The sequence below is a fragment of the Agelaius tricolor genome, unplaced genomic scaffold (genome assembly GCF_023055355.1).
Source record: "Agelaius tricolor isolate 1412-34295 unplaced genomic scaffold, bAgeTri1.0.p SCAF_1, whole genome shotgun sequence".
NCBI classification, from domain to species: domain Eukaryota; kingdom Metazoa; phylum Chordata; class Aves; order Passeriformes; family Icteridae; genus Agelaius; species Agelaius tricolor.
The window spans coordinates 12632427-12652930 of NW_027269261.1; the positions used below are offsets into that span (position 1 = coordinate 12632427).

Below are 20504 nucleotides of genomic sequence, written 5' to 3' on the forward strand. Positions count from 1 at the left end.
TCAGTCCCTCTGTGCAGACTTCCTGATCTCAGTGGCTGCCTGGCAGAATCTCCCAAAGGATCTGGGCTTGAGCTGCCCAACAGCTGGACAGAGCATAAGGGTTGGGCAGCTGGAGTGTGCTGAGAGGAGCAGCTGTGTCTGATGGTGGTACCTGGTTGTAGCTGGAGCTGGCAGTAAGCTTTGTGTTACAAGTGTTGCTGGACCCTGTGGATAACAAGTCATGGAACTTCATACTTGGAAACACAATTTCCATTTTAAAAAATAGTCCCTAATGTTCCAAAGAAAAACTGAAGCCACAAGTTCATCACCAGACCTCTTTGAGAGGCTGGAGTTCAAAGGCACTGTAATGCCTTTTGAATGGGTGTGGCTGAAAAGATACCAGGGATTGCTGGGGGCATCTTAAAGATTCAAGTCAGTATTAGCCCTTTCTAGGGGGTGAATTTGGGCCAAAAAAGTTGTTGGTATCAACAGAAAATGTCCTAGGAGACAGAGGCACAGGAAATAGGAAGTCTGGGATGAGGTGGTTGCTAAGAATGTGTTTCTGACAAACAGCAGCTCTGTTGGTCTAGCTGACTGGAGTTTAACAGTGATGCACACAGGTGATGGTCAGACTTGGTCTCAACAGATGCAGAAACCCACTGGGTTTAACTGCATCAACTCAAAGCCAGCCCTTCAGCTTAAGCTGGCTCTGATTAAGGTGGGCTGGGCTCTTTAATGCAGTTTCTCTTCATGGATATTGAATGTTACAGGATCTTGCTCAGCAGAAAGCCTTGACTTTCTAACCCACGAGTCAGGTTTATAGAGGAATCTGAGATACAGATTTATTTTGTTTTTTTCCCACCCTTTGAAGGACCATTTCCTTCACAGAGTCTTACAGCAAATTCCTACTTTCTTCTGAATCAGAAGTGAAGTTTTCCAAGTTAAATAGTGGTGCTTGTGGAGATCCTGCAGGCCACATGAGAAAGGCTCTGTTTGCAGCTTCTACCTGGAATCCAAAACGACTGTGATGAAGCACACCTGAAATACCCCTCTTCTTTCATCATGGTGCTGTAGTCAAAAACATTTGGCACTCAGAGGGAGAATAATGTGTGAAGTAATTAAAAATATGTCAGACCATGTTTAGCAATATTTTAATTGAAATTGTGTATTCCATCACGAGAATCAACCTTGCCTTTATATACCAAATTGTCATTTTAGATAAGTTTCTCTGAGAGCTTCATTTTAAGGGAAAACTTAGAGGAAAAAAAAGTGATTCCTTTCAGGATAAGAAGTCAAAAGCCTGCCTGTTGGCATGAAGGCATATTTCTGAGATGTTTGGATTCCCCTGTCTGTTGGTGTGTCGCTTCCTTGAGAACTCTGAAACCATCTTGACTCACTTAGGATTGGATTTCTTTAAAGTTCTTGAAAAAAACATCCTCTGTTCTGAATATCTACAGAATGTAAATGTCTTCCATTTGACTTCATTTGTTACCCAGAGGAGTCTGAGGAGCCAAGCTGTGCACATGGCTAGCACTTTGGAGAATCTTTAATCCATGCACTGCCTTTCCTGACTGCAATTCTCAGAGCAGGGAGAAGAGCATACTATGTTGATTTCCTCGTTAAGCTGGATGTATTTCTGATTTTTTGTAGTCAGTGTTTGATGGAGTCCCACAGCAATTGACAGCACAGTGAAACAGGGTGCTGACTGCCTAGGCTGGCAGTAGATTGAGTAATTTCCACGTGATAGGGAGTAGCAACTCCAGGCCTGAGGCATTCCTGGGAGTAGATCATGTGAGCATGGAATCCAGTTACTCTGAGCAGTAGCAGGAATTTGGGGGGGGGGGGGGGGGGTTGTTTGTTTTGGTTTTGGTTTTTTTTTATTGGTTTGGTTTTGGGGTTTGTTTGTTGTTTGGGTTTTTTTTTTTAGTGCACAAGTATAACAAGTCTCATGCTGAGCAGGTCTAAATAACTAACTTAGGTGGCTACAGGAAAAATGGTGCTGCTGGAGAAAGGCTTGGGTTAGAGCTTCCAGGAGCTTGCATCTAAGCCACCCACAAATTACAGCACATCACTTGGTGGTTGTCTACCATCTCCAATAAGAAATGCTTCTTCCTGTCTTTCAGTTTAGTTTCTATTCTTCTGCTTGGGCAAAATGGGCATGAAATATCATTGAAGTTCACCTTAAGAATAGGTTGAATTTGAATATTAAAATGTTCCAGGACCATGTCAGGAAAATGCTGTGGAAGGGCTGACGCAGTTACTTAGCAAGGCCCTGGAAGGAGAAGTGGAGAAATCATCAGGCAGGAAACAATTATTTTGCCAGATGAATTCTCAGGTGGGCCAGTTCATGGTGCTGCTCTGTGGCTGGCACAGAAGAAACATGCCTGGCATGGCTTTGTGCAATGACCTTTTTTATCCCTGCCCACAGCAATACTGTTTATAATGCTCTTGTTTAAATACAGTTATGTTGTAAGTCTGCTGCTACTGTTAGAGTGTCTCTGTGTACACCATTTAAAAAAAGAGAAAAAGGAAAAAAAATTTACCACTTGGCCACTGAGACTGATCCAACTCTGGAAAAATTACTGAATTCCTGCATTCTTCTTATTTATTTTGACCAGTTGTTTCAAAGAAATTCAGCACAATTCTTCCTAAAGAAACCATATTTTTGCCAAATGTCTGTAGTTCCTGGCCTGAAAACAAGCAGGTAGTTTTCTCCATAGCACTGTCCTTTCTGTGTTGGGCCTGTGGGCTTTATGGCCTTTGAAAGGAGTCTGATCCTTGTAGCTGCTGAGGAAACCTGATACTGAGTCCTATTCAATGTGCTATATCTAGAGTTGCCATTTTTTCTTGGTATTCCATGAGTAGTCATAAATAGCAGTGCAAACATAGTGTCTTTGAACACTAGTGTCTTTGAATTTTATTTCTGGAAAAATGAAATTATATAGTGTCAATAGTTGTTTTGATTAGCTATATAAGTACTTACATGTTGTCAATTTTGGTAGTTTCCTTTTAAATGAGGATTGAATTTAAAGGGAAGGGAATAACCTTCACTTAAAAAAGGACTTTTACAGGAAACTGCATGTTTTGTGTCTTCAGGGTTATTTTGAAAGCTGCAACATCCATAGAAACAGGATAGCAGGCTTTGAAGTGAAAGCATATGCCAACCCAACAGTGGTGCGGTGTGAAATCCATCACGGCCAGACTGGAGGAATCTATGTGCATGAAAAAGGAAGAGGACAATTCATAGAGAACAAAATCTATGCAAACAATTTTGCAGGTGTTTGGATTACCTCAAACAGTGACCCAACAATAAGGTATTGTTTTCCTCATTATTATTTCAGTATGTAGAAGAAGAAGAGATTTGATAGGGATGGGATAAGTGCACGCTAATTTATTTAATTATGGGGAGCTGTAAATATTCCTGTATCTGTAGAAATGAAATTTCTGTGTGTGTTCAGTTGAACTGCATTTTTAATTTGTGTATGCACTTAGAGGTAGGTCTTTCTCAAAGCAACAGAAAATAAATTCTTCATTTTAAATCTGAATGGGGTACAGTCCTGGCCACTACATACATATATAGTATTGTACAATGTATAAGAATAACGTCATAATGTTGATTTTTTTTCTTAGGGGGAATGCAATTTTTAATGGGAATCAAGGTGGTGTTTATATCTTTGGTGATGGAAGAGGCCTTATTGAAGGAAATGACATTTATGGTAAGCTGATTTGCTTGCTGCATATTGATTTCTGAGAAAAATGAATGTGTAAGTTGTATTAAATACCACTTTTATTGGCAGGTAATGCATTAGCAGGAATACAGATCCGAACAAACAGCTGTCCCATCGTTCGACACAATAAGATTCATGATGGTCAACATGGAGGAATTTATGTAGTAAGTGCAGCCTAGGACAGGCACAGACTTGTGTTCTGTTTTAGAAATGTAAAGGGGGAAAGTACCCTATGTGAAATCTTTGTGCTTAGAATGGTTGAGCTCCTTATGTTAGAAACCAGGTTCATGGTAAGCAACTGAAGCTGGTGCTGCTATTTAAAGACTAAGGTTTTTATAAATGCCACTAAATTTTTCTTATTACAGAGTAAAATATTTAAAATGGGATAGATTACAGAATTTTATCGTTGCATGGTTGAAAGCTTTTTGAAATGATTTAGTTTTTATAGGAGTATGTCATAATTTAAAAAAAAGTCTGTTCAGCTCTTTTGGAGTATAATGTGTTTACCACTAACCTCAGAGAAGATTTTTTTTTACTGCCTTCAGGATGATAGAAATTGGAATTGTTGTATTGCAAAAGTGGGAAATAAAGCCCAATTCCCAATGTGTGCAAGGGCTCTGCTAACTGAACTGAAAGAGCTGTCAGGTTCCCTTAAGCAATATCAGATTTTCAGAAATATGTGTCTGTCTTTCTGCCAAAGGTTACCTAAGGTCCAGCTAACGCTGCAAGTGTGCAGCTTCCTCTCTTCATTGAGTAAATTTAACCAGAACAGCTTCATGCCCTGACTGAGAAAACTGTTGTTTGACCTCTGAGCCCAGACATGTGGTGACCTTCAGAGCCATGCCAGCTTTTTGTCCATCTTGGGGACAGAGCTGGGTGTAGATTTAAGAACCACAAGCCAGGGCCTTCATGTGAGTGCACAGCACTGGGGAGGCATCTCTCCTGCCAGCAGCCAGCAGACATTTACAAATAGCACTGCAGAGCCTTGAAACAGAATGACTTACATGCAGGGTGTTCTTTGTTTCATGGCAAATATTCAAAATCATGATATGCTGTTATTTTAAAAAAATGGTGGAAAAGCTTACTCAAATGGAAAGGAATTACTTTGCTGCAGTAAAGAAGCCGGGGTGGGAGGGATGGGTAGAGCAGAAAAAATAGTATTGGTGTTTAGCAGGTTTTCTTAACTCTTAAACCATCTTGTATTTAGCATGAAAAAGGACAAGGTGTGATTGAGGAGAACGAAGTTTACAGCAATACATTGGCTGGAGTCTGGGTGACAACAGGGAGCACTCCAGTCTTGAGGAGAAACAGAATACACAGTGGGAAACAAGTGAGTTTTGCTCTGTGGTTACAAGGGGGCCACAGAAAAGGAAGTCCTGTGGTTTTATGCCTCATTAATTTGGAACTAATAATATAATTCTTGATGTGTTAGGTTGGAGTTTATTTTTATGACAATGGACATGGCGTGTTAGAAGACAATGACATCTATAATCACATGTACTCAGGGGTTCAGATAAGGTAACATTTATTCTGATTTTCTGCCAAAACAGACGTAGCTTGTTATGTGCTCTATTGTGTCTTTTTAGCTGTTCTTGTCATTTTGTTTATAAAAATAACTTTTTTGAAATCCAGTATGTCTGAATACCCTCTGCTTTAACCTACAAGAAAGTTACCAAAAATACAGCCTGGGTATTGACTGGAATGTGTGGCCCTTGAAGTCTGTAAAGATAAATTATGTTTGCATGTTTGGAAAGAATTGTATTTTACTAAGATTGTTAAGCAGTGAGATCCATGGGGCGCTTCTTTAGAAGTATTTGAGATGTTTGGCCTTGGGGTATAGTAAATGACTATAAATGACTTATTTTAATGACTTTTAAATTACTTCTTTGCTTACATTTCACTCTAGAACTGGAAGCAACCCCAAAATCAGACGCAACAAGATCTGGGGTGGTCAGAATGGTGGTATTCTTGTCTATAATTCTGGTAGGTTTGTTTCTCATGTTTATCCAGAATTGTTTGTGGTCTGTGGTCTTATATTATCTTCTCATTTATTAGACATTTTGATTTTATTTTTTACTACCCTTCCTTCAATTTTAGGGCTTGGATTTATAGAAGACAATGAAATTTTTGATAATGCAATGGCTGGTGTATGGATTAAAACAGACAGTAATCCTACACTAAGGAGAAATAAAATCCATGATGGAAGAGATGGAGGCATCTGTATATTTAATGGGGGAAGAGGTAACTTTTTCCCTTACTGTTTTTCACTGAATGTTCTGGATAAGAGTTACATTTCAGTTTAAGCAGTGTTCTTTTTAAAGTGCTCTTTAGGAACACAGCTCTTGTCTTCTGGAGTGATAAAATAGTTATAGCGAACATACCCTAATGCTTTTTAGCCTTAATTACATTAGTAATACTGAAATCTGTGGGAGGCAGAGAGGTAATTAATCTCATCCAAGATAACTGTTAGATTGCTGCTTAAGGACAGTCCTTTTATCCCATTTGCTTTTCTAAGCTTTGCCATTTGACTGAAACACAGTGTTGGATTCAAGTCACGTAGCCAAAATCATACACCTATGCAGTTTAGGTTCTGCCAGAGTGTCCAAGATTCAGGGGAAAAAAATCCACAGATCTTTAAGGAATCTTTTTTACACTTGTAAATTCAGAAGTGGTCCCTGCCTGAAATCCCCTGACTGTTGTGTGTCCTGATACCAACTTCTGATATTTTGTAGATAATCACTTGCTCTAAGTGAGTTTTAATTTTAACCCAGCATTTTAAAGTAATCCTGTCCTATAACAAAAAATGCTTGGCTTTTGGCAGCCTGTTCATTTTAAAAAACAACAAGAGAGAGGTATTAGAAAAACTAAAGAAAAATTTGGAAGGCAGAAAGATTTAGTTTTCTGCAGTGGTGCCTATGATCGCAAATTCCATGCTGTGTACTGAAAAGATACACTTCCAAAATTATACACTGAGAACTATTTTAAACTGGTATCACTGATGTCAGTGCTACTGGTGCATATTCTCCAAATGAAAGGAGTTATTAACAGGATTGTGACACATAAGATCCTTTGAAAATATTTCACATAAAGGTTACAGGTCAGGAAATGCTCCCAAGCTCAAATGTAACATCTGTTGGTCTGTCATAGGTCTTCTGGAAGAGAATGATATCTTCAGGAATGCTCAAGCTGGTGTTCTTATCAGCACCAATAGCCACCCTGTGCTAAGGAAAAACCGAATATTCGATGGTTTTGCTGCAGGTTTGTGCTGTTTAAATCAAATTTGGAAGCTTGGAGTGAGCTCTTCACAAAGCTTACTCAGTTTCTTTACCCCATGGTATTTAGATGTTTTAAAAGAGACTGGGATATTCTTCAGTGTATTCTAAAAGTCATTTGAAAATTCATTTGAGAATTGTAGTCAAGGTATATTTACAGCATGTTGGGAAATGGCACGTATTCTGTCTTGTCGTTTTTTTGTGAAATACTTTTCATTATTTTATTTTAGAAGCAATTGGTAACGTTGTCTAGGATATATTCATAGTTGATGTGCTGGATGCTGGTATGAATATCTTATCACTGCTTTAAAACCTAGGAAACTGAGCAAATACACATTTTAAAGAGATTTGAATTGCATCTCAAGTTCAACTTTCTCACTCCTCAAAGTTGAAAAATTGTAAAGATGAGCGTTTCTTTCTCCAAAAGAGATGAAGAATGTTTAACAGTGATTTTTTGCAATTTTACTGTTTAATCATCACAGTTTCATGCGTCTTGCATTCCATTCCATTTCAACTAAAATTGCATTCTTGAGTTTTCTCCCATCTTTCTTTCAGAAGAAGCAAGTTTTCTGAGAAGAGCCTCTAAAGGTGTTGTTTCAGTGTGGTGGGGGGGAAGGATAGGTTGCTGTCAAGAGCAGTCCTGGACAAATGACTTGGAAGACACGGGTTACTGATAAAAGCTGAGAATTAAAGAAATGAATTTTAGGTGCCCATCTTGAGAACTTTTTTAAAAAGATATTTTAAAAAGGGTAAGGTATGTGCACAAGAACTTTCAAATGTACATGAAGATGACAGCTCTAAGCACCCAAAAATCATATCCCCTTTGAAAATAAACATGATCATAGTACCATTTTATTATCAGATAAACTAGTAGTCTGTTGTTCCTCCCAGAGACCATGCATGCCAGCTGTAGCTCTTTGAAAGGATTCAACAGCAGCATTTGAACAGTTTTATAACAAGTTACAGTGCAGTTTTGTAGCTATGTAATTTTCCTTTTTTCCCCTTGAGTTTATGATGGCTTAAAAAAAATAAACAACCAAGCTGTAGATGATGAGAGAAGTACAAATGCACAACCACCAGGAATTTAACTTTGCCACTCTCTTTTCTCTCCTTTGTTCCCCTGACCCACTCAAGGTATTGAAATAACAAATCATGCGACTGCAACATTAGAAGGCAATCAGATTTTCAACAACCGCTTTGGAGGTTTATTTCTAGCATCTGGTGTCAATGTCACGATGAAAGGTGAGCCTGAGTCCTCCTGGCTTGTGTTTGGTCACTTGTTTGGTGCTGCTGGCTCGTGGCTTTATGGTACCCTTTGTGGCTCACAGCTGGTACCACCTGAAGCAGAGTTGTGACTAAGTTTCAGCTGAAGGTTATGAGCCACATTAAGCTGTGTTAAGATTTTTAGACAGATGGGTTCAAAGGTAAACGAAGGTTTTGCTGTTATATTAAAACTGTGATCAGCTCTTCTGTCTCAAAGTCACTTCTTGAACCAGTTCTTGATCTTTGGCCCATCTCAGACTCCAATACTAATGATTTAGTACAATAGAAAGTATTTTTCTCACATATCCAAAAGCAAGTGTCCAGTAAAGAAACATGCCTCACTTGGCTTTTAGGATCTAAAAGCATGAACATTTTCAATCCCAAACATCTTTTTTCAGAAAATATGAACAGTTCACATACATAAAATTCCCTTGTATAGTGGGGAAGTGTGCATGAGACAGGATCCTCTTCGACGAGATGGGAATGATGGTTTTAATGCCAGACAGCTTGAGGAGGTTATTCAAGAAGAAAAAGGTTCAGTTTGCAGGAGTTTTATGTACTTGCTGTACATAAAGCTGTTGAACCCTTTCCTGTGAAATATTTGTGCCTCTTAAAACACAGGCTCTGGCTCCCTGCTTCCCAGCACCTGGGCTTCCCAATGACATCACTCAGTGCTCTGATGCTGCTGGGAGTGGGCAAAACTTTTTGAGGTGCACTTTGGGAGTAGACAGAAGATCAGGTAGTTCAGTAACAGAGGGCATTATCAAATTTGCTGTGCCTTGGACACATCTTAGAAGTACTGGAGCTGGTCAGACCTAATTTCCACTTCCATTGTGTTGGAAAGTACTTTATTCCTAAACTTTCCTGGGGAAAGAGCCATCCTTTTCCTCTTTCTAAGGGATGTGTAAAAAGCCTTATGGTAAATGAGAGGCTCCTCAGCAGAAAACTTACACCTGCTAGGAAGGCTTGTGTGTCTCTAAGCATTTATTAACAACCAAGTTCAAAAGGAGTATTTAAAAGGAGGCTGTCAAGTATTTCGTGCCACATGCGCAAAGAGGAACAGTGTTACTTGCTTCAGGAGCGCATGGCACTCTGGGCATGTGGGCATTGAGGATTTTATATTCTTAAATGCCAGAGCTGAAATGCAGGTATAGAACTAATTGTTCCTAATGGGCCCTTGGCTTCAATGCATCAAGGAAAAAAAAAAAAAAGTCATTGATCCACATGTGATTAGTCCTGGTTTTTCCCCCCAACAGATAACAAAATAATGAACAATCAAGATGCCATAGAGAAAGCTGTCAGTAGAGGCCAGTGTTTATATAAGATCTCAAGCTACACCAGCTACCCGATGCATGACTTCTACAGGTAACAGGTTCCTTCCCCTCACCTACAGAAAGGGGGTTTGTACTGGAAAGCCTTTCTCTTCCTGCAAGGCCCCTAGAACAGTTGCTGGGTGTGGGTGAACACACAAATGTGTGCTCTTCCTCAGCTGCAACAGAAGAGGATTTAATAAGTTCCCATTTTCTGGAATTGACTTTGGGCTTGAGGAAAACAGATTGTTTCTGTCAACCTGAGCCCAGGGCATTGCACAGCGCGACTGTTTGTGATAAAAGTAACAAAAAGTGTGCTGTGAAATCCAAGTTTGTGTAAAATTCTCAGACTTCACAGTCCTGTGCACCCTCTTTCCTTCAGTGCATTTCTGGCCCTCCAGCCTCCTGGAGCCCTTCCCTTGAGAGCTGCTCAGGTTCTGGTTCCTGCCTAACGTGCTGCTTTTCCCTGCAGATGTCACACCTGCAACACCACAGACCGTAACGCCATCTGTGTGAACTGCATCAAGAAGTGCCATCAAGGACACGACGTAGAATTCATTAGACATGATAGGTACGTTCCCAGGCAGGGTGTGGGGCTGCTCCCAGAGCAGGAGGGCATGGGCCACTAAGAGCTGTCTCTCTGTGTTGTAGGTTTTTCTGTGACTGTGGTGCTGGAACACTGTCCAATCCCTGTACGCTCGCCGGAGAGCCTACACACGATACAGATACACTATATGACTCTGCTCCACCTATAGAATCTAATACATTGCAGCACAACTGAATTCCTTTTCAGAAAGAAAGTCCTGCCATTCTAATATCATAACTATTAAAACTTTTTTTTTGGAGGAAGTTACACTTGCCCATTTCTGCAGAAAGAGACTGTATTAAAGCGGATGTGTGAGGTGTTGACACTATGGAGCTCAACCTACCAAAAAAGAAAGTGGCAATATGTTGACTCAGGATAACAGAACTGGGCGTTTTAGCATTACTGTGTAAACAAAGACTTTGAAGGGACAGAAGTGAAGAAAAATAAGCTGCAATTTTGTACAGATACCAACTTCTGAGAGCTGGTGTTTTTACAAGTAGCATTGAAACGCAGTCCAATTTGCAGTAGTACTTCTGTAGACAAGCAGCATTCTTTGTTGCTGCCTTTATGGACATGGGTACCAATCGCTTTTGTAACATGGTAAAAATGTGAGCTAGCACTTCTGCATTTCTTTTGATTTTTTAACATTTATTCAGATTGAGAAATATGATTTTAATGCTTTAATCTCATGTAGTTTGTTTCTAATTTCAAGCAAAAAATCTTATTGTACTTGAATGTGTCCTGTTTTGTTAGCACACCTAGACTTGCTGTAACTGTACTCATGTCCCAGTATGTACGTTCTTTCTATGAAAGAGAAAACACTAATCTTAAATTATATCCAGCAATTTTTCTGGTGTCCTCTGAAGTTAGAATAATCTCCTCCCCTGCCCCAGCAATAGTCTGTACTCAAACCACCCTAACAAAATAAAGAAAAGCGAGTGTTTTAATGAGACTTCCTAGACTATAATGCACTATAAAACAAAGTACCCATGTAACTAAGTTTTGTGAAAGAAATTTTACTATGTTTTAAAGTACACAGTAGAAAGTCTCCTCAAAACAGTCTTGTACTTTTACTCTGTTCATAGTTTTTTTTGAACAGTCTGGACATTACTTACATAACCTGCTGGAAATCACAGCAATTTCCTGCTCTAATGAAGCTGAGACAAGTATATATACAGCCCTATACAGTTTCATAGCTTTTTTCCATTTATGTGTATTGGTGACAGTGGGTAATCAACAGCCTGAAAGTGTATGCATGTACCATAACATCTAGACTTAATATATTGTGGAGTACTCAATAACCATTATGTAGAGGGTAGGTATGAATTAAAGGGTTTAATTTCCTAGGAAAGACAATGGAAAAATGGTCATTTTTAAAAAATAAAGTTTATTAGATCATAATGTTGTCTGCTCCCACCTTCTTGAGAAAGCCGTGCGAGTTCCTAAAGCCGGTCGATCATCGCCGTGAGTTTCCGAACCGCGTTTGTGTCACAGGTTGTTCCATCCACCACCTGGCACAGGTACCTGGGGGAAACAACCACCTTTACTGACAGGGACACTGAGGGCCAGAGCTTGAGATTGCCATTCCTGCAACAGCTTTAGGAGACATGGGTGTTGAGCCTGGTGTAAAGGCTGCCAGCACACCCCCCCCAGCACCTCTGTGTGCAAATTCAGACTCAAGGCACAGTGACTCAAGGCTTAAAATACTGCTCATCATCTCTGCCCTCCCATAGTACCTCCCTGTGAACATCTGATGTTCACAAAAGTAGTTCTAACTGCCCCTCGTGCTGTGACTGAGCAAAAGCCACTGCCCAAATATTAAAATGGGTTCCTATAAGCCATTTGCAACTTCGATACAGAAACCCTGGGCCTTACCTAAATATTCTCAGTGAGATGGTTGCTTTTTCAAACTCTTTGGCTTTTCTGTGCCCCTTCTGAATGACTTCCTCTGGAATATCTGCAAGTCTTGCAGCGTTGAAGCCATAGCTCTTTGGGCAGGCTCCTTCAATGAACTTGTACAGGAACGTAATGGTTTCCTGGCTTGGATCCTCACTCTCGTTTTCAACCATGCATGCCTAGGAAGAGCAAGTCACAAGTTAGAGTTTGCAAAATTGACCTGCAGCCTAAGAAAGGCATGGGATACCATGTCCTGTTCCCAAACCAGCCATTTCTCAGGGGAGAAGAGCACAGAAAAGCAGGAGAAGTCCCAGCAGGGAGAAGAAGCCCATCCTCCCAGCCATACCATGTGTCCCAGGCGCACGGCCCTGCTGTGGGAATGGTCCTCCACCAGGGAGTGGTAGTGAGTGGAGAACAGCGTCCGGCACCGGATCCTCTGCGCCAGCTCCTCCACCACTGCGCTCGCTATGGCTGTGCCGTCAAACGTGGCCGTGCCTCTGCCTGGGGACACAACGGAACAGCTGTGGCACACTCAGCTGTGGCACACTCGGAGCACAGAAAAGTCAGTCCACAGCTCACGTGCTGCTAGACAGACAGACACCCTACAGACAATGCAACAAGGCATTTGTAGCGTTTGTTTGTTCCCCTCCCTGCTGTGTGCAAGACAAACTAACAGCAGTGAGGGCTGAGAGCCACCGGCAGCAGGGGAAGGTGACCTGGGTGTTGGCTCCATAACAATCACCCTCTTCTGCACTGCAGAAAAAAGATGTTTCTGCTCCCCTGAGGTTTGCTGCAAGTAATTATGCAAAGCAAAAGCAGGAAACCACAGCTGGAAATAGGGTAATAATGACGGGAGTGGGAGGTGGTGATGAGTTCCCAGGGCACCCAAGATGTGTTCATGTTAGAGAGGCTGACACACCAGTTAAACACCACCATCATTATGGTGAAACTGGCCCTGTGTACTTGGCTGCCATTCAGACAGCCCAAAAACCTTGCAGCCAGTCTTTCATCTCACAGATTTAGCTTCCATCTATTACAAAATGGTCTAATTACCCAGTTCATCCACGAGAACAAGGGAATGCTCTGTTGCATGCTGCAGAATGCTGGAAGTCTCACTCAATTCAACAAAGAAGGTACTTTCACCTTTAAAGGAAATGACAAAAAAAAAAAAAGCACCACAAAGTAAGTCAAAGATCTGAGAACCACAACTAAAACCTCATTTAATCTGCACTAGAATCTTGGTTAAGCTAAAGTGAAACTCAGTAGCTAACTGAAGATGAACAAAAACATGACACTGTTTTTCCAGAATGAAAACAGCAGTTTCCCTTTTGCCAGAAAACACAAGTCTCAGTTCCTTTAGAGTGCAGGAATAAGCACAAGCATAATTAATTAAGTTTTCAGGCCAACACACCTGCTTACTTTTAATAGCACCAGTCAAAAGTAACAGCTGGACAAAAAGAGGGGCACAAAGGCTACAATGGGAAAAATTTTTGTCCCTTTCTTGCTCTGAATGCACACGACAGGCTGAAGGTGTGTGTGGCTTTCCAGCAAAAAAAAAAACAAGCAGAAAATCAAAGACTAAGAGACTGGAATTACTGGTTTGGTTGTGATGTCAGGAGGGAACTATTTGGATAATAAAGGCTTTATTTGTATGTTCTCTCCTTGAATGAAGTATGACAAAAGCAATATTCTGCTGCTAAGGCTCAAGCATCTCATGGGAGTTTCAGCAACCCAGATAATACAAAGCCTGAAATTTACACCTGAAATTGGTTTTAGCAGATTATGAGCAGAAGTACACAATTATTCACACCCTTCCACGTGATAAACCCACACTTACAAAGTCGGGACTTACTTGTTCTTTGTGGAGATCATTACAAATAATTACAAGTAGCAGCAATTAATGCAATTCATTCCATTAAAGGCAAGCATTTATTTCCTGTGCTCATGCTGCATGAGCACTGCTTTGCTCTAACATAAGTTTTCTAACATTAATAATTAAAGCAGTGTCCACCAATCCTGATTTTCTGCATTTATTTAAAGAAATTGCCAGATTTAATGGTTTCAACAATATTTAAGAATAACCATTTATTCTCTTCAGAAAATAAAGTCCTAAAATTTTATTACTGAAAAAATGAACTTCATAAAAGTCCTGCTAACATCCATTACAAAGTGACTGCCGTGGAACAACTTTTCAGTGCTTTCCTGTCTAACACAGTGTGCAAACAAATGCATCAAGAACAGATTTCACAGCTCGTTCTTTGCAGTGCTTACCCTCACAATTGAAATATCAAATCAGAAGTATAGTCCTCAGTTAACTGAAAAAAAATTGAAAATGCTACATTTTGCTAGATCATCTCTCATGAAGGAAGGGCCCTTCTCATCTCTACCATAAGCATTTAAGTATTCTTTCACACTTTTGATTTCTTCTTTTACTGAAATTAAACAAAATGGAGACAAGCTGGGCAAAGAAAGCCTTAATAACATTCTCTAGCTGAGTAGAAGAGCCTTGATTTGGGGAAGTGTCAATATTTTTTTTAATTAAGAACTTGGAATGATTCATTTCCAAATTCCTTCTGTGCAACAAGTTCAGTGGACTTAACTCCTTTCATATTCACTGACCCACATTTTTCAGCAGAGAGATCACAGAAAACCTGTGCCCTCCTTAATGAGCAGTGATACTACTCTTAGTACAACAATCATGTTATTTTTCTAGCCCAGTGGCACTTTGCCCATCACCACTGGCAGACTTCACCATTCCACTTGTCATGTCATCCTCCACTTGTATCTTCCTCTCCACTAAAGGAACAAAATACTCCAAGAACTGTCAACTACTACTTCCAAGGAGGACATCTGCCTCTCTTGCTCATCAGAAGAAATCAGATTTCAAACATAAGGTATTCTGATTGAAACAAGGGACTTGTGCAGTCCTTGCAGGAAGGTACAAAAAACTCCTGTGCAACAGCTGCCCCAACATCACTGTTCTATTTCAGAACGCTTACAAAAGGTATCAGTGAGAGTAGAATATAATCAATTCTAAAAAAAGATATTTCTCGGACTTGCATCCAGCTGGGAGTTAGGCTTTTAATATTAAAATTCATTAGGAAGTGATCCCGTGCATCTGTCAAAAATCGAACGGACGCACATATGAAAAAACAAAGCCCAAGTACAATCCTGTCTCCACTCTGAACAACAAAAGAAAAGAATGCACAGCTCTCCCTGCAAGATACTGTTCCCTTTCCAGCTTGCCACTGGAAGCAGGAGCAGACAGTTGGTGCCCCCTGTGCAGCTAGCTGTGTGTGAGGCACTCACCGGCCATGATCCTGTCGGAGGCACCGAGCCGCGTGAACACGCGGTCGATGGGCGTGAGCCTGCAGGATTCCGCGGGCACGTAGCACCCCAGCTGGGCCATGACCACCAGGAGACCAGCCTGCACAGCAAACAGGGACAGTCACATTTGCAATGGTGCTTGCAGATTCAGTTCCACACACAGAGCGAGGGCACGAAGCTGTGTTGCCCCTAAAACAGGGACTGGAGTACAAAAAGCTTCCCGCGGCTTTAACAGCTCCAGGCTGCAGCAGCAGCATCTCTGGCAGGACTGAACTACTCTGAAAGCCTTCAAAACACAAATTATCCCAGCAAGCAGTGTTTATAAAGCAACCTCCCTGCTGATCTCCAGTTTCAGCTTGTTCAACCTGCAGAAGCATCTTTTGCCAGCTGATGCAAAGTCCTGGGTAAGTCACTTGAAAAAGATAAACGGTACTCTTATCACCTCTTCCCAACCAACTCTCCTAGGACACCTAAAACTTATCCCTCCCTACTAAAGCAGACAATCTCTCTGAACATGAGCACTTTCTACCAGCCTGTGCAATTGCTGCACACCCTGAAGGCCACATCTGGGACCTCCTGTGACACCCATGACAGCCAGGCCCTGTAATTCCCTCACCCAAACCCCACAGGTACCCTGGGACACACGACAATCACCTGTCTCATGAGCGTAGATTTGCCACCCATGTTGGGGCCAGTTACCAGCACACAGGAGGCCTCACTGCTGCTGCCTTCATCCTTGATGCCTATCACGATGTCATTGGGAATAAAATCATCTCCAAAGAAAGTTTTTGTGATGCATGGATGGCGGGAATTTCTGAGTTCCAGGAAGGGAGGAGCATTATCCGTAGGCAGCAGGATTACAGGTCGGCACAGAGGTCCATCACCACCCTGACTGTAGTGAGCAAGGGACATCAAAACATCTAGAAAATGAAGAGAAATTCCAGTCAGTTACACTTTCAAATTTCTTCATGCACTGGAATTCATTTACTCATTGAACAGCAATTTTGTAGAAACACTTTTCTATTTTATTCCATTTTCCTCATAAGGGAAACACCCACGAAGGACTCCAGAACAAGTAAAAGGTGGGAATATTTACAGTGTCTTTCCTCATTCCTTCCAGATTTCTATAGATGTCATGATAAAAACGCTCCCCTATAGTTATTTTAGTTCAAAAGCCTTTAAAATCCACATCATTTCATTTCAAAAGTTCATGTATAAAACAATAATGTATTGCACTGGTTTTTCATTTAGAACAAGGAGGAAATCAGCTTCTGTGACAGTGAATTACTTTGTGAAGAATCCCAATTCTGCTTGAAAGTTGCCAGAGGAAAACTGTATAAATATTAAAACTCTGTGTGTCCAGCAGGAAGCAGCAGCACAAGACCCCTCAGTAAGCTGAGCCCTGAGGTTCTAAAAGCTGATCACCCACACAATGAGACTCTTCATGATTTTAGAGGCTTTATGTACACACATTACAGCTGAGCCTGGACACTGAATTCCTCTCTGCTGGGAACCAATTCAGCACTTGCCCTGAGCTGTGGTGTGGCTGATGTGACTGCTTCCCAGCTCTCCCAGCAAATCCATTCCCAGCCAACACTCCCTGCCTGCCTGCCCTCCCTTTTCTGCTCTAGTGGCATTCAGAGACTGCTTTCATTTTTCCCTGGAACAAAGACATCCCAGAGTGCCTCATCCTAGCAGAAAATCCACAGGACAGAAGTATGCCAGTCCTCAGAAGGGAATACAGGAGATTCTTCTATCTCACAAATTTAAGGAGGATTTGGGGAAGCCTTCTTAGTAGACTACCTTCTTCAAGGCTCAACACTGAGCATTTTTATTTTTAAAGGATGGCCAGAAAGCATCCTGCTCAGATAGAAAAAAAAGCTTACCAGCAGGTTAGATTTTTATAGCTCCATTTAATAAGAAGCTACTAATCCACACACAAGGCTCTGGAAGCAGTGAGGCCCACCAGGCTACACTGAACTGGGAGAAACACTTGGCTGCACTTCTACAACCATGCAACGGGAATGAAGAAATAGCTTGCAAACATCACAAGGCCCAGCAACTCTCCTGCTATTTAGCAACAGGACAGAAACAGGGAATCACTGTTAATTATCAAAGCCCTTACCACAATCAAGAGCTTTCAAACACAAGTCAAGAGCTGGCAATGAGCTTCCCCAGATCAGACTTCACCAGCACAGGGGTAGTTTTACAGTGTCAGAAGGAGGCAAAGCTCTTACCCAGCACAGCAATGCACTCCACAGCTGTCTGCCAGTCCTTGCTGTTCTTGTCGAAGTTGTAGAAGAGGCGCCTCATGCAGTCCTTGAGGGCGGCGTCGCGGCGCTCCTCGGCGTTCACCATGGCAGCCAGCATCTTCTCGATCTCCTTGGTCCAGTAGCGCTTGTAGCCCTTCCTGCTGGACCTCAGCTCGTACTCCTCGGGCAGGTTACGGGAGATGACACTTTCGGGGATCTCCATCTGGTACCGGTTCTTGCCTGTCCCCCAGTACTGCACGGATTTGGACCCAAGCAGCTTGCGCTGCTTATCTAGGTACTTCCGAAGGTCCTCCTCGAGAGCTCGGATATCCTCCAGTGCTCCATCATAATCGGGGTCGAAGCCCAGCTTGGGGGTAATCACTCCTGTCTTCCGAGCCTGGTTGTGGTCAAAGGCAGTGTCCCACCTGGTGAGCTCTGCACTCAGGTCTGGGAAGCGGCCATCGGGATTTTTGGCTTTGCGGGTGACCAGCTGCCTCAGGACTCTGGATTTGAAGTCACTGGCAAACTCCTCCATGAATTCGACAATTTCATTCATTATTTTGAATCCCTCCAAGGTAGACAGAAAGTCAGCAATTTTTTTCTTGCTGTATTTGAGCTCTTCATAGAAGATGGCCCTGCTGTCAGGATGGTTCTGACTTTTGAGTGGTGACCCAATGCTGTGAATTTTGCTGAGCAGTCTTTCAAGGTCAGGCAGTTTCTTGAGGTACTCAGTGACTTCAGACATTTTATCTGGCACTGCCAGGAGGTCCTCGACAGCATCCAAACGATCATTGATCGATTTAGGATTACAAAGTGGAGCGCAGAGCCACTGTTTCAGGAGTCGCTTCCCGAATGGTGTACAGCAAGAATCAATCCTTTCCAACAAAGTACCTTCTGTGCTTCCATTGGTTCCATTCTGCAGGACTTCCAAGTTCATCAGGGTGACTCCATCCAGCACCATCCGCTGGCCAGTTCTGCCAAACAAACTACTTGAACTCATGGTTTTTGCAGTAGCAATATCCACAGGGACATATTCCTCAAAGTTTGCCTGTGATAACAGCTCCTGATCAATCAGACATTTTTTGAGATAGAAGACACATCCCCCAAGAGCTGACAAAGCTAACTCACTGTTTTCACCAGGAGTTAATCCCAGGGAGTCACTCTCTGAAGTCAGAGATTTGATTACAGAGGGCAGAGAACATCCATTTTCAGAATTCTGCTTCTCCTTGAAATATCCTTCCTCAAGAAGGACTTTTAGTGTTTTAGACGCATTCCAGAACTGGGAACCCGAGGTCAGCCCTTCCTGAATGCAAGAAACCAGCGAGCCCTTCAGTATCTTCTGTGTGTCCACAGACAGGTTCCCCTTCTCAAACAGCACCTGCACAGGGGTGTAGTGAGCTACCAAAGTCCTGAACCTGGAGCAGTGGCGGTCGTCCGGGAACTGGCCGACGTGGAACTTCCCCATGGAGGTGTCGACGAAGCAGACGCCGTAGAGGCGCGTCCCGGCCGCGTCCTCCTTCTCCTTCACGCTCAGCAGGAACTTGCTGTTGTTCTCAGAGGGGTCGCAGTCCATGACGCTGTAGGTCTGCGTTCCCTTGGTGATGATCCTGCAGATCTCCCGCCGCACCACCTTGTCAAACCTGCTGGAGTGGCCCGCGGACCTGCAGCGCGCTTCCATCATTTCGGGCGTTTCCGTCTGCTCCACGCGCGCCACCTTGTAGCCCTTCTGCACCAGGACGTCGGAGAAGCGGCCGAACGCCGTCTCTGGAAAGCCCGAGTGGGCCCAGGTGCCCTTCATGAAGATGAGGCCCAGCTCATTGACGCCGGTGACTGCGTCCATGTGATACAGCTCGTAGAACTTCCCCACCTTGTAGCAAATCACGGCGTCGAAGTTCTGGCTTTTGAGCTGCCACCACCTCCGCACGCCCGGCGTGCACTTGTTGAGGTAATCCTCGGGCACATACAGAGTGCAGGGGTCGTAGTCAGGGTCACCCTGACGCCTCCTGTGCGCATCCCTCCTCTTCCCTTCCTGCAGCCAGTCCAGCTTTTCGTGCTCCCACACCGAGAAGCCACCAGTGCCTCCACTGCAAGCATTTGCTTGAGATTCAAAACTTTCAGGTGCTGCAAAGGATGTCAGCTTAGACTTGGCTTCTGAAGAGACTGCCGCTGCTCTTTTGGGTGTTTCAGAACAGTCATTTCCCAGGCTACTCCTTTTAGCAGGCTTTTTCACCTCTCTTCTCTTTCGTTTCGAAGGGACTTTTACGGGGCTTTCTGCAACACTCTCTGCTTCTGTCTCTGTGTCAGAAGACTCATTTTCATCCACCCCACTGCTGGCTTCCTCACTGCTGGCTGCTTCTTTCCCATCAGGCTTGAACTCCACATCAGAGCCATCGTGGTCACTGTCAGAATCCAACACTCTCCTTCTCTTGGCTTTCACAGCTCTTTCCCTGCTCATCACTCGCTTATTGCTTTTCACATCCTCCTCACTATTACAGTCTTCACTGTTGCCTGATGCATTTTCACTCATCTCCTGGAAAAATAAATTATTTTGTCTGTAGATAATTCTGGCTACAAAGATACTGCTGCATAAAGAAGTGCAAAAATGTGCAATAACACAGTACCTATGATGCTTCAAGCAAGAGATAGCAGAGCCACAGCCAATTCCAAGTATCTTAACAGAACCCAGGTTTTTTCTGGACAAGTAACTTCTACTGGCCAGTAGCATAATCACTTATTTCTATTCTTTAAAAACTCATTCATTACTGTGCATATGTGATGCTGATGAACAAAGCATTTAAACTACACAAAAAAGAATATGGCACATGTAGGAGAAAGGAAAGCAACTGCATAATTTGCCTTTTCAGCTTCAAACTTTAATGGAAAACCAGCAG

At 42.5% G+C, this 20504-nt stretch overlaps 2 protein-coding genes across 4 annotated transcripts in view; one reads left to right on the forward strand and one right to left on the reverse strand.

The window, feature by feature from the left end:
* The window catches only part of FBXO11 (F-box protein 11), a 70911-nt gene extending 59372 nt beyond the window's left edge, over positions 1 to 11539 (forward strand). For both annotated transcript variants that reach the window (XM_071423297.1, XM_071423302.1), the window contains exons 12-23: positions 3076 to 3293; positions 3610 to 3695; positions 3777 to 3871; positions 4915 to 5037; positions 5140 to 5225; positions 5614 to 5690; positions 5805 to 5948; positions 6855 to 6965; positions 8114 to 8221; positions 9499 to 9607; positions 10025 to 10123; positions 10204 to 11539. In XM_071423297.1, coding sequence (XP_071279398.1) covers positions 3076 to 3293; positions 3610 to 3695; positions 3777 to 3871; positions 4915 to 5037; positions 5140 to 5225; positions 5614 to 5690; positions 5805 to 5948; positions 6855 to 6965; positions 8114 to 8221; positions 9499 to 9607; positions 10025 to 10123; positions 10204 to 10333 — 1386 coding nt within the window. In that variant the 3' untranslated portion in view covers positions 10334 to 11539. The remainder of the gene's footprint in view (positions 1 to 3075; positions 3294 to 3609; positions 3696 to 3776; positions 3872 to 4914; positions 5038 to 5139; positions 5226 to 5613; positions 5691 to 5804; positions 5949 to 6854; positions 6966 to 8113; positions 8222 to 9498; positions 9608 to 10024; positions 10124 to 10203) is intronic.
* Positions 11506 to 20504, reverse strand: part of MSH6 (mutS homolog 6) — a 124899-nt gene continuing 115900 nt past the window's right edge. For both annotated transcript variants that reach the window (XM_071423285.1, XM_071423276.1), the window contains 7 exons: positions 17599 to 20143; positions 16016 to 16281; positions 15344 to 15461; positions 13088 to 13177; positions 12381 to 12535; positions 12014 to 12213; positions 11506 to 11662 (listed from right to left, as the gene is read on the reverse strand). In XM_071423285.1, coding sequence (XP_071279386.1) covers positions 11581 to 11662; positions 12014 to 12213; positions 12381 to 12535; positions 13088 to 13177; positions 15344 to 15461; positions 16016 to 16281; positions 17599 to 20143 — 3456 coding nt within the window. In that variant the 3' untranslated portion in view covers positions 11506 to 11580. The remainder of the gene's footprint in view (positions 11663 to 12013; positions 12214 to 12380; positions 12536 to 13087; positions 13178 to 15343; positions 15462 to 16015; positions 16282 to 17598; positions 20144 to 20504) is intronic.